General features: G+C 34.0%; 1 protein-coding gene across 1 annotated transcript; it reads left to right on the top strand.

Moving 5' to 3' along the window:
• Positions 1 to 498: 498 nt before the first annotated feature.
• On the top strand, positions 499 to 1,880 carry LOC121392077 (putative cyclin-dependent serine/threonine-protein kinase DDB_G0272797/DDB_G0274007). Its single transcript, XM_041523460.1, has 2 exons — positions 499 to 570; positions 1,194 to 1,880. Exons 1-2 carry the CDS (start codon positions 499 to 501, stop codon positions 1,878 to 1,880), a joined length of 759 nt encoding a protein of 252 aa, XP_041379394.1.
• The last annotated feature ends 11,791 nt before the right edge of the window (positions 1,881 to 13,671 follow it).

The raw sequence follows: 13,671 nt of genomic DNA, 5'->3' as shown, positions 1-13,671 counted from the left end.
TTTATAGAGCCACTGGTCTCTTATCTAGATACACTTGTTTTCTTTTATCTACATCAAAGTGAAATGTTTGAGAAGTATTTACTTAAAAGAATGCAAGCAATCACTAATGTCTCAACACTCTCAATTACTGAAGTAGAAGAGAGCAGCTCTCCGCTCTCTGTTGCCTGTAATCAAGAAGTCTTGTCAATGGCGTGTCCATTGAAACTTTACAACAAGCTGTAGAATGGGTTGAAGATTATTGTTAAGGATGTTGAATGGGACAGCAACATATGAATATATAATCACTGAAGGAGCCTTAAAATGGGACCTGGATAAGAGTTCTCCATCTTATCAAGGTTTTCAGATGTAATGGAGATCAGAAAGAGGACTGCAAAGTCTCCAAAGAACCTTTTCCATATTAGAGCTATTCCAATTTACTTATCACATTCAAAGTATTTATGATGTCTGTGAACAATATGGTTTGGTAAACTGCCTTGAAGACCACACCCTCAAAGAATAATGGTGATAATAGAGGAACTAAGACCTGAAGGTGCTCTTGTCAAACTCGCACCTCATGAAGCCATTCAGAAAGTGAACATCATCAAACGATCATTACATTTGAAAGAAACAAAATGTTTTTAGCTGCCTTCGTTTGTTTTCTGCTGTCACTAATAACACTAATGTTTACCAATTTATTCAAGACAAACAGTTTGTGGGTCCACGTCTGTCCACATTTCATGAACAGTACCAATTGATAACTGGCCCAAATGAAACACAATGAAACTGTTATGAATCACTTATTAGGTGTGTTTGAATTTTTAACTCCATTGTTAGACCAGCAAGATATTACATTTCCTGATCTAATGAGTAAAGTATCACATCTAGATACAACATACTGTTTGAAACAACTTGAAAACTGTCAATGAAAACATGTCCCTCATACAATTATGGTTTTCAAGATTTGAGGTAAGTTAGTTTCAGCAGTACATTTACGAAATACTTAACTAGAGTTGTAAACTCAGTAGGAGGACCCTTTCCCATAATTTTATTTGACATTCTATATGTAAATGCAGGAATTCATAGCCCTTCAAAGACTGAGGGCTACTGGTACACTCTGCTAGTTAGCTAGTCTAAATATATAATAAATAGAGTGTTATTTTAGGAACTTAGTGTTTATAATGAATGTATTGATATTTGCATTATTTTATCTCTAGGATGAAACGTTATCATTTGATAATGCTCTGTCAACTGGTTCCTTTAATTTTCAATTATCTGATGTTCAAAGTGATGAGAATGAAACTTTCCAACCTCAGCAGTTTAAGGTTGATGAACAAAATTTGACTAGTGAACAGATAGCAGACTATGCTCGAAGACTAGGATTTTTTGATGCTGAGGAAGCAGCAATGAAACAAAGGATAAGCAAACATTATCAGGACAAATACTACCAACTTGAAGAAATTCACCAACAACAATTAACAAGACACTCTCAGTTACAAGATGAATATATGCAGTTACAAGAAAATCGTCAACAGCAACAAGAAGAGCATTATAAGCTTGATATGACCCACAAACAGCAACAAAAGGAGTATACCAAACTACAAATGGTACACCAACAACAAAATGAAGAGCTCTCCCAGTTACAAGATCGCCACAGACACATACAAGAAGACTTTTTTCAGCTACAAGAGGCTTATCAACAGAAACAGAGAGATCACTCACAGCTATATGATGATTTTATTAAGTTACAAACAGCTCACCAACAGAAGAAGAAGAATATTCTTTGCTACAAAAAGAACATCAACAGCAACAAAAGGAGTTTTCTCTCGGCTACGAGAGACTCATCAACAGCAGCAAGAACAATTTTCTCAATTACAAAGAGCTCACCAGCAGCAACGAAATGAGTTTTCTCAGCTACAAGATTCTCATCAACAGCAGCAAGAACAATTTTCTCAATTACAAAGAGCTCACCAGCAGCAACGAAATGAGTTTTTCTCAGCTACAAGATTCTCATCAACAGCAACAAGAACAGCTTTCCAAATTACATGTGGCTCACCAAAAACAAATACAAGATCATCATCAGTTACAGGAGATATTGGAGCAAACTCAAAAAGAACTAGGAACTAAACAAGAGGAAATGGATCATCTTCATAGGAAAATTTCTGCTATGGAAGACAGCTGGAAAGTGAGTCATAGAGAAGTCACTTTTACTGATGAACGATTAGGTAGAGGTGCATGGGGTGCTATTAGAGTTGCTATGTTTCGAGAACAGAGAGTAGCTGTGAAGCAGATGCATGAACTCATTATTGATGAAGATACACTTGAATTATTACATCGTGAGATCAACACAATGGCTCAGTTTACGTCATCCTAATCTTCTCCAGTTTATTGGTGCTGTGTTAGATGATCCATCTGGTAATCCTATGATTATTACTGAGATAATGGATACATATTACGTAATGCTTATGAGACCAAACAACTCATCCCTGATCCATCCTATGAGGCTGTCTTGTTGACTATAATGCGTGATGTAGCAGTAGGTCTAAACTACTTACATTGTCTACCTGATCCTATCATACATCGTGACGTAAGTAGTGCCAATGTCCTCCTAGAATCTAAAGGTCCTCATAAATGGAAGACTAAGATATCTGACTTGGCTCTGCTAATAAAGCTCGTCAAGCAGTTACTCGTGGTAGAGGTGCTTTTGTATATAGTGCTCCTGAGTCTGTACCAAGTGTACATGTACATGTCCAAAATCCGCTAACAACAAAATGGACGTCCATAGCTATGGTGTTCTTCTTTGTGAAATAATGACTTGTCGTTTTCCTGATCCTCCTGTTTTCCAAGAGATGCTTCAACATGTTCGTTCTAGAGCTCCACCTCTTTTTGAGTTAATTATCTCTTGTATTAAGAAAGATCCTGATAACGCCCAACAATAAAACAAGTTATTGATCTTTTAGATAAATACAGTACATAATGTTCAAAATAATGACTTTATATTTCTATATATTGTGAGTGTGTTATATAGGAAATATTAATATAATTTTTATGAGTGTGTTATCCATACAATCTCATACTAAAAACTTTTTTTTATTTGTATTGTGTGATTATTAATCTCTAATTATGGAATCAACAGTTCATCATATAGTTTAATACTATGACTTCTCAGAAAGGCCATGCATGCATTAGGAGGTCTTTCCTAATATAAATTCATAGTGATAGCCCCGACACACAAGTCTGGCATCCATGATAATTCTTTTGTCTAAATAACAGCATAGTCTCATAGTTCAGACAATAAGTACTATTATATGACTTGTTAATAAGTGTATTAATAATAAAAACTGTGTGGTATTTACTATTATCTCATAATATATTATATGGAACTCAATTTCTGTAATACTGGTAAAAGCAACCAATCCATTTTTTACAATGATCTAGTACTATTGTGATTTTGTCAGTCAAGGGTTTATAGTTCTTACCTTAGGAGTGTGATCAATTACTTGATACCACAAAGGTGCTAGATGAATCCATCTACTTTATATGGCAGTTCTGATAATAACATATTGCATATATATATAGTATGGTTGATTGTATATATAACTCTTTACTACATAAAGGTGTTAATATGAAGGCATATCTTTTTATTCTAAAAGCATACTTATATGAACTTATTTCATAATCAAACTATATGTATACCTTGCTATGTTGTATTTATTTTAACCATTAATTAACCATATAATATAACTCAGTTTTATTGTTGTAAATACAACCTTGAACAATCATTTTATCATTGACTGATTCCATATTCTATATTGTTAGATATATATTAACTTTTTGATAGAGGAATCTTGGCTAAGATTAGACACTAATTGTGTCTTTTTTTCTTTGATCTTCGAATAGAAACTGAATATACACGATCTGAGCATACTCAGAGTTGTTTCAACTCATTTATAATATAATGACTCCAGAGAAGCCCTGCCCACCATTTTCATCCACGTGACAATAGATAAGAGAGGCTTACTTTGGTTTTAAAATGGATCCTAATGCTCAACCTCATAACACAGGTAGATGTATTAAGACTAGTGTAAGCTCTAGACTATTGCTTCTATAGGTTTTGTGACTAGATTCTTAACTGCTAGTTCTGCATATGATTTGAAGAGAAAAGTAATGAAGTTAATATTTGAAGCAGAAGTTATGAGGCCAGTTACTTCAAATGTTCATCTGTTTATTTCAGTGATGGACATGTTTACACAGTATGAAAAAACTGTAAGTAATCATCACTTTAAATTCCAAGAAGTGCATCTTTTTTTCTGATGTAAAACAAAACTGCATGTACAATGTAAAATGGATTTATTGATCTGCTAATCTATGATCATTTACATTGCAAATATGATAGTAATGTGTATGTATTTAATTGTCAAATCACTGAGAGATTTTCTTTAAATATAAAATAATTTTTATTGATCCTGAGCCTGTTAAACGAGAGTGCTATTGCTGTGTATTCTATGAGTATGGTAGTTTTGTGGTGTGTATCAAAGGGGCTGTTACTATGAACAACAGTCCATACTGAAGACATGTCTTTTTCAAGAATTAAACTGTTTAAGTATACAATCTGTATAGTTCCGTTAATCAAAAAGTGTATGATAATCCTTTCAATTTTTGTGTATGCATATAATACAAGTGACTATGAAACATTTATTTTATTTTGACAGTGTAATATATATGCTAATAACAGCAATTTTGTTTGATCCAAATACAGTATTGTGTGAGCAATATTTTTACAATAAAATATTTTGCTAATTCTATACAAAAAACTTTGAGGCTTAAAAGTTTGCAGCAATGACTTTATTCCACATACACAATGTCATACTTCATGGTTAAGTTTTCAAAACAAGCACAGTTTGCAACAATAATGAAAATACTTTTGCTTCAAAAGTATTTATGTATACAGTAATACTATCCCAAAACTACATATATTTAGAATTTGAATCTTCCAATGGAGGTTCATGCTTCTTGTCTTTTTGTCATGATATGCTCTTCATTTCATGCATGTGTGTATATACAATCTTTTTGTCTCTATATTATAGTTAAAACCTGATCCAAGTCAATTAGATAAAATCTTTGATGGATTTTTGAAATACTTTGACACTATTTTTCCAAACGAATTTCCTTTTTTTCTATTCTGATACATCATATGAGAAAGTAAGAAATCACTTTCAGTTCATTTAATGCTAACATTATTGTTTTACAGGTTTCATCAGTTTTATGAATGTCATCAGTTAGAAATTTTCACTAAAAGATGTATTGACACTTTTGAAAGCTTGACTCCACAGCAAATATCAGAGACTCTGCAGCAGTTTTTTAATCAGTAAGTGGTCTCTGCATCCATACTTGGTTCATCTGATAGACTACAGAAATAAAAGTAGGAATATTGACCACTCTCTAATTACATGAAGTTCAATAAAGAGCTTAATGTATCATATATTATCGTTTTATTTATGATGAACTTTGTTAGGAAAGACTTTGGCATATCAAATGGTCCAGATGAGGTCAATATTAGTGTGTTCCAGCTATTAGCTAATGCCTGTGAAGACATGATGAATGTTTCTAGTCAAGCTAAACATGGATATTGTCTACAATTTTTAGATGGATTTGTCTATTCTCAAATACTATGGAGTAAGCAACATGTTATAGTCACATGATTGTCATACTTTCTCCTTATAGAATTGGTACATTTGAAGTGTCTCTGTGAAAAGGATACAGCAACATGTACTGTTGTTGATATATGGCAGCAACATTTAGTAAGGGTAAGACCAGTAGGCCTGGTTTATGGAGGTAATTGTTATTTTTACTAACCTCAGTTATCACAGTTGATTGAAAGGAAAGAAACAGTTATAAAAGATGTCAAACTTGCTTTGTCAGTTTCTTCCTTACTTCAATTACCATCAAGAGTTGAGTTTAAAGTTTATCTCATGACACACTTGTAGCTAACAAGCAATTTTGTACAACCACTAATCCAAACAAGGTTATATAAGATCATTGTATTTTTATAGTAGTTTACTTTTTATGACCTTTAGGGAGTTTATATTAGCATTAGATGATTTTATTGAAGCTGATTATGAATTAAAACTGATATTGATCAAGTTAAGAGATGTATATTCACCATTTCTGACATCATCAGATGCTAAAGAAGTAGGCTATGCTGGTCAAGATGGTGTTTCAGCAGTTTTAAATGAAGTGAGAATTATTTTCATACATATTAGTGGATTGTTTTTTAGGGTCTTTTTTTCTTGGATGGGATAATTGAATTATGGCTCCGTCGAGGCTGGCATAATGGTAAACTTCACAATGACTTTCATAGCGAGGGTCTCAAATGGTTGAAAATGCTCCTAAGTACACTTAAATTGGTTTATCCCTCAGCTCCAACTTTGTTGAAGAAGCAAGGACCTAGTAATACTGTCATTGACAGTAAGAATAGTCAGATTATCAATGAAATACTTGAAGATACTTATAAGTATCTTTCCTTGCTGTCAATACAAGTATTTTATCGTCTTTTCAAGCTGTTTTATATCTGGCCTGTAGAAGTATGTGTCTAATATTTGTTGTATTTACAGTACCTCCTCTCTCTCTCATTCACACACACACGTACACATTCAGCTTGTACATGATTACCTTATGTGTTATGATATTCCTGATACCATTGAAATTCATAATGCTACTTGGTCTCGATTCTTCTGTGCCATACTTGAACGGTAATTCCACATCCAATAATCATGTAAAATTGATCTTATTTCAATAGCTTTCCAGGAGATGAGTATCAAAATTCCTTCCTTTCCTTTTTATGTAAAGTAGGAGAACATTATCAAAAATGTAGACGTGCCAAAGAGTTTATTCCTAATTTATTACAACTGGATGTCCCCCAACTGTTGGCTGTACAAAGTGATACTAACCTAACAGTAAAAGAAGCTAGTGTTTGTGAAAAATTTAGCACTTTCTTGAAGTCTTACATCCAACAAAACAATCTCCAGCCTATTATCTTAAATGAATTGAAGACTTTACTTTCTCACATGACTGACGAATGTCATTTTAATTTTCATTGGATTATATTTAATGTTTTAAAACCAGTGAGTTGCATTTGTCTGTTTTATGTTTGCTTTATATATCTCTCCCTTAGATTATAGTTTCTGAGCTCAACGTACTTCAAACAAGTGATCGATACTTACAATTCATCTTATCTCTGTCAGTCAGTACGCTGTGTAAAAATACAGAGTTGTTTGATTCTCTCTCCTTATGTCGGAAGTTCTGTTGGTGTGTTGTATCCACAGTCTGTAGTAAGCTTTCTATTACAGCTAACAATATTGACTGGGTCTTTCAAAATCAGTCTGTTATACCTCAATTGGGTGTCGTCTTCAAACTCATATTGCCAGTCACGGAAGTTATATATTAATGCTGATTGTCTTCTGTCAGATTATATGCCTCAAGAAGTTCAATACTGTCCCTGTGAAGATGTTACTAAATATTTTGAATGGGTACATAGAGTACAAGATGTCTTAAGATTTTGGCAGGCCAAGTTTGTCCAGTATCAAGTAAACTACGATGAGATACTTCTGTATTGTAGTTACAATATAGCATTGAATATCCTCGGACAAGCTGTATGTGCTCCCTCGTTTGTGATGGACCTTCCAGGTATAGTTCGAATCAGGGAGACACTTACATTGACAGTTTTGAGAAACTCAATCTTTATCTCCTACAATATGTTCCTGGTCACCCCAAACTGAAGTACTGTACACTACCAGATCTCTTATCCAAATATGGAGTTGAGTTACCTCCACATATCCAAGAGGAGATGTCTAAAAAAGTTATATTCCCCGGGGAAGAAAATGTTCCGAGACATTTACATCTTTTAATGCTATACCCTCTCCTCAAGTGAAGTTGTTCAAACCAGGACAAGATATTAGATTAAAAGTAAGCAAGTCAATGACTTTAGCAGATTTGCAGCAATTACATATAAATCTTAAGACAATTCTGGATCCATTGCTCACTTCTTTGGATGCTCTTGTCTTCTTTTATCTACATCAGAGTGAAATATTTGAAAAGCATTTACTTAAAAGGTTACAAATGATCACATCAACCTCCATTCCTACAGAAGAAGAAAAAGTAGTTTCTTTGCCCGTCAAACAGTTGTTGCCAAGGGCAATTATCACCAGGCTTGTCCATTGAAACTTTCCAACTAGCTCTAGAAGAGGTTAAAGATTTAATGTCGAGATTGTTGAATGGGAAGGCTACATATCAAGATATAATTATTGATGGAGCTTTGAAATTTGAGTCCTTCAGCATAGATAAAGAATTTTCTATCTTGTCAAGTTTTTCTGAAATGGTGGTGACAAGCAGTGAGGGGCTCCAAGAAGTTCGTTCTATGTTAGAGTTATTCCAATTTTGTCATCATATTCTAACTATTTATAATGTCTGTGAACAGTATGGCTTGGAAAATTGCTTGGAATCCCACAGTCTCAAAGAATTAATGAAGATAGTGGAGGAATTAAGACCTGAAGGGTCTCTTACCCAACTCACACCTCATGAAGCAATGAAGAAAGTTTCTTTCATCAAACATTTGTTATCTTTGAAAGGACAATGTAATTACAACTGCTTGAATTTGTTTTCGACCTTTTCGAAGAACATTGCTTTTTATCAATTTATTAATGACAAACAATTCATAGGTCTACAAGGTCAGACTGCCTTTTATGAACAATACCAGTTAGTAACTGCTCAGCTACAACATGAGGAATATGATGAAAACATTTTGAATCATTTAAGAGTTGCATTTGAGGTTGTATCTCCTCTCCTTGACAAGGACATCACTTTTCAAGATCTGATGAACAATGTAGTAAATCTAGATGCAACCAGCGACTTAAGTTATCTGGAAACTGTCAATGAGAACATTAACGTAATCCAATTTGGTTTTCACGCATTGAGGTAAGTTTGTTTGTATTAAGAGGATATGATTTCATTACTTTAAATGGTGTTCTTTATAATTTTTTTTTACTCAGGGTAACGCTATTAAGAACATCGAAAATGAGTTAGATAGTATTTGTCTACTGGTTTCTATAATTTCCAATTGGCTGATGATGTTCAACCAAGTGGCATATTCTCATCTTTCAGTTCAGATTCCAGTGTAGACAAACTCCACAGCCTCAGCCGGAGTGCAATAAAAATGAAGGTATTAAACAACGTTGGACTCATGAACAGATAGATGACTTTGTCAGAAAGTTAAGATTCCTAGATGCTGAGAAAGCAGCTGGAGAGAAAACCAAATTATTCCTGCATTTAAACTCTGTGAGTAACATCATTTTATTTTATTGTTGAATTCTCCATTTTCTCTGTTATATTTTAATTAATTATCTTTTGTGTTAACTATAGGTAGCTCATAGACTGATGGAGCTCTTCATTAAACTTCATAAATTAGGTCATCCCTGTTATCAGGCACATCTTCGCCTTCCCTGTCTATTCTGCAATGTTTCTACACAAGAAGCTGATAATATGGTAAGCAATTTCACAAATTTTTCCATAGCTATCTTTTCATTCTCTTTAGGTTCAAACTTTAGAAGACGATCTTCAATGTTGGAAAGAAAAAATGATGCTCTTCATCAGCAGTACCCTCAGCTCTGATTTTCTCTATGCCCAAGTTATTACAATTATGCTCCCTTCTTGATCAAACTGAGATTAACATTGATGATATTGTGTCTCATGTCTCTTTACTCTTTGAGAGTAGTCTTCTTGTGAGACAAAAAACTAAAATCAACTATACAGGTCTGTAAAACTAGTAAATGGATTACTATTATTGTCTATTTGGTAGGAAGCTCTTCGTTATTGTGAGAATAATTTCCAAAATAACATGGACTTACCAATGCATATTTTGGGAAAACTCCTTCAAATTTTATGTGAGTCTCTGAGTTGAAACCTTTTCTCTTCAAGCAAAGAAATCAAAATGGTCAGAGAATTATCACCCTTCCTCAACCAACTCATGTGTCTGGTACATATACATTTACATATATACAGTACATAAGATTAAACCAAGTCATGTGCACATATATCTTTCCAATAGGCCCTCTATTAAGTATGCTATACTATGCTTCTGGTTATGGTCACAGTCAACTATTACTTCTCATTTGTGAGTTATATGGAGGAGTTCCTAAAGCCTATGAAGTATTTCGTTGTTTTGTCCAACAACTACTTATGAGGAGTTAAGTCGGTTTTATGGAAACGAGTTAAAACATTATTCATTTGAGTATTTAGTAATGCAACCTAATAAGTTGCCAACAAACTGAAAGAAGTAAGTTATAAGGTTTGTTTCTATGTATTGACCACATCCCTTGTATTATGTATTGTAGATGTTACTGAACTTGTTGAGAGGACCTATATATTCATCAACTATTCATTTTATAGAGACTACTCCATCTGTTCTACAAGAGTTGTCATGGATTACCTATAGAGAACACAAAGTATTTTAAATGTTACTTTTGTGTATGATAATAACATTTATATGTAATGGAGCAAGTAGTTAACAGATAACATAATGTAAATACTATATAACGTTTTGTGGTTGGTTATTACAAACAAAAATATGACCTAATAAACCACGATTATAATATGCAAACACAAAATGAATTTAATATACATAAATTTTGAAAAATGAATGTTAACAAAATTTTCCCAATTTGGTATAATTACAAGATAAATTACAGAACAGTTATATAATTATATACAGTATAGTAGATATCTAATGCATTATATCCTTACATTTTTTTCACAGGACAATGATCTCAATCTGACTTCTGAAGAGGCAATTTGTCTTTATAAAGAAAATGTTCTCAAATCTGCAGGTTTCAAATTTGTACAGTTAGTAATTGGTCATGCTGGAGATGGTAAAACCCATTACATTCGAAAACAGTTAGCCCTATGTGCTGCTCAAGTCACTATTGCAATCAATGAGGCCTTTACTCCCCTCTTAGCTATTCATAAGCTTAACCAACTGCCATCAAATAGAGCAGGGTGTGCTGTCTTTTTTAACTTTACTCTTACAACTCTGTCAAGATGCAGGTAGAAACACAGAGGAACAACTCCACTTTGAACATCTCATGGAGACTATCAATTGGTTTTTCTTTGATTTGTTACTTCTCGGTTATATTGAAGATCCAGCAACAGGAGCCTCTTTTAGTATTCCTGAAGGATTAGAGTGGATACTGTATATTGAAGTACCATCACTGAACATCAGTCAAAACCTGAAGAATCTCTCCATCTCTTCCATCAAGTTATTCCAGTTCTAGCTCTTTTGGGTTCTCCACACGTTGTAGACAATGACTATGTTGTTGATGATGATGTCCAGTTGGTATGTAAATATTTGCAAGCCTACAAGTTGCATCTCAAAGGCAAAAGAGGCATTAGTTGGCCCTTTAAAGAAAAAGGTACAACAATAGATCAATACAGAGTGAAAAGATTTGACAGTTGGATTGTCTGAGTGATTTAACATAATGTACGTTTTTATAAGAATGACTGAAAAAATTAATATAAAATCAAATAGTAATAAGTGATATATTCTTTTTTTTCAGTTAATTCAAAGTTAAGGAAATTCAGTCAGAGTAAAGATTTGAGTGATGAGAAGTGCTATTGTCTGCTAAGAGAGTTTATGCCGGATCATATTAAAGAAACTAAAATTACACAGAAATTGTTCATAAAGTAAGAGGATATAACACAATTCAGATAGAAATGGTTTAAAATGATGATCTTTCACCCTTCACAGTTACATAATGCGAAGATGTGCAGTATTAGACACTCTTTCAGCTTTCATTTATGATACACAAACTGGTGTTATTATGGAACCTTTTGTGGATGAATCAGGCCAATCTGTGACGGCTAGTACTGGTGAACTGGGTTCGACTTTAATGGGTACTATGTTGGATGAAGTGAATAACTTTGTCACCAGGAGAACTGGTCTAAAAAAAGCTTCATCAACAAGTAAGAAGTCATTTGAACAAGCGTTTGCTATGATTCACTCCAAAATTATGATATGCAAAGTCTTTCCCTCTTCCTACAGCTAATTTATAATTTTCGTGATTGTGGAGGTGGCTTTGATCTTCTCTCTTTTCTCCTAAAAAAACTTACCAGAAGAAAAAAACACAGAAATATAAAGATCTGGTATTTACATTCCTTCTAATAGGTCAGTATATACAACAATGTATTCCACTTGACGTGAGACCCTTGACATGCTCACCAATATGTATGTACTCTTAAAAGTCATTTCCATTCTGATATCAATATATGTTTCTTTTTCTTTACACAATTGCTATCAGTATGGTGTGACCTTTGGCTCCTCACATCAATAAACCACTTCCTAGCCACAGGTTCTAATTCATTAGTCTTTTAAAACCCATGTGGTGTATACTGCACGATCAATACTGTGAAAATCAGTGATTAATTATTTACAGTCAGGGTTTCATTTAGAAAAAATGGACAAGGGGGGGCAAAATAATACTTAGAGAAAAATTTACGGGGGCGAAGGAACTGCGTGCGACAGTGTGCCCTCTAGGGGAGTCTGGAGGCATGTGCCCCAGAAAATTTTTGAATTTTAGACCCTCTGAGATTGCTTCTGGCACATTTTCAGACCATTTGTGGTTTTCAAATAGCATGGAATAGAAAGAGTAGAAGAATAGCTGTTTAGGTTAAAAACTGTACATTCTTCTTGTGTTTAGCCTAAGGTTATCTTATGCTGTATATTCCTTGTGTTGAGTTTCAGTTCTGTATTCACTACATCCAATTACCCCTTGAAAAAAAAAACCGAAAAACCGGTCTAAGGGGGGGCAAGTCCTGGCAAGGGGGGGCAAGAAGACTCTGGCAAGGGGGGGCAAATGCCCCCCCCCCACCCCCCCCCCCCCCCCCATAAATGAAACCCTGACAGTTATAACCCTGTTGCATGTAATATAAAGTATTACATTAAATGATATATCAAATAGGATGTCTCTGTAATTATATTACTTAATTATTCTCATCCAGTGAGCTTCAAACAGAGAAAGTCGTCTTGACCAGTATTTAGCAAGAGCTTTGGATCTTCCATTAGATGAGGTCAACTCTCTGTCATTGATGATGCTAATTATGTACTCACTTTGGAAACTGTACTTAAAATGTTGATTATTCATGAGCACTACGAATGTGGTATACCAGTAATTATTAAAGGAGATATAGGAGTTGGTAAGACTGCCATCGTGGAGATGTTAAGTCAAAACTACAGAAGTATGCTCTCCTTCATCTTTGGAACAAAGAGCAAAGCATCATATTAGATTCCATTTCGAACTTATTGAGAAGTAAGACTGAAGACTCTTAATTGTTTACCAGCAGTCCCTTCAAATATTGGAAAGTATTACTAAAGGACAGGAAGTTTCGATAGACAATTTTATTACATTATGTCAACTTTCAAGTGAGGCCGTTCCATCAGGACATTTTCACATTTTGTTAAGGAATTTGTTATTTGAGATGGCTGATAATCCATTTATTGCACTGCTAGAGGTCCCAAGTGATATGAGTAAGAATGAGAAAGTTTTAGAGAAAGAAGGGAATCGAAGTTTGGATGATGTTTTTGAGTTTGCCAGAGTTAACAACACACCTGAGGTAAGTCTTGAAATGATGAAGTAATTTCATATGATC

The sequence above is a fragment of the Gigantopelta aegis genome, unplaced genomic scaffold (genome assembly GCF_016097555.1).
Source record: "Gigantopelta aegis isolate Gae_Host unplaced genomic scaffold, Gae_host_genome ctg3363_pilon_pilon, whole genome shotgun sequence".
In the NCBI taxonomy this organism is placed as follows: Eukaryota; Metazoa; Mollusca; class Gastropoda; order Neomphalida; family Peltospiridae; genus Gigantopelta; species Gigantopelta aegis.
The sequence above is the reverse complement of the archived record's forward strand: the minus strand, read 5'-3'. Positions and strand labels throughout refer to the sequence as shown.

Excerpts from the sequence above, each read along its gene's own strand:
- LOC121392077 (XM_041523460.1), top strand. The coding sequence starts at position 499 with ATGGTGATAATAGAGGAACTAAGACCTGAAGGTGCTCTTGTCAAACTC. Across the intron at positions 571-1,193 it reads CTCATGAAGCCATTCAGAAA|GATGAAACGTTATCATTTGA; the intron begins GTGAACATCATC and ends TTTTATCTCTAG.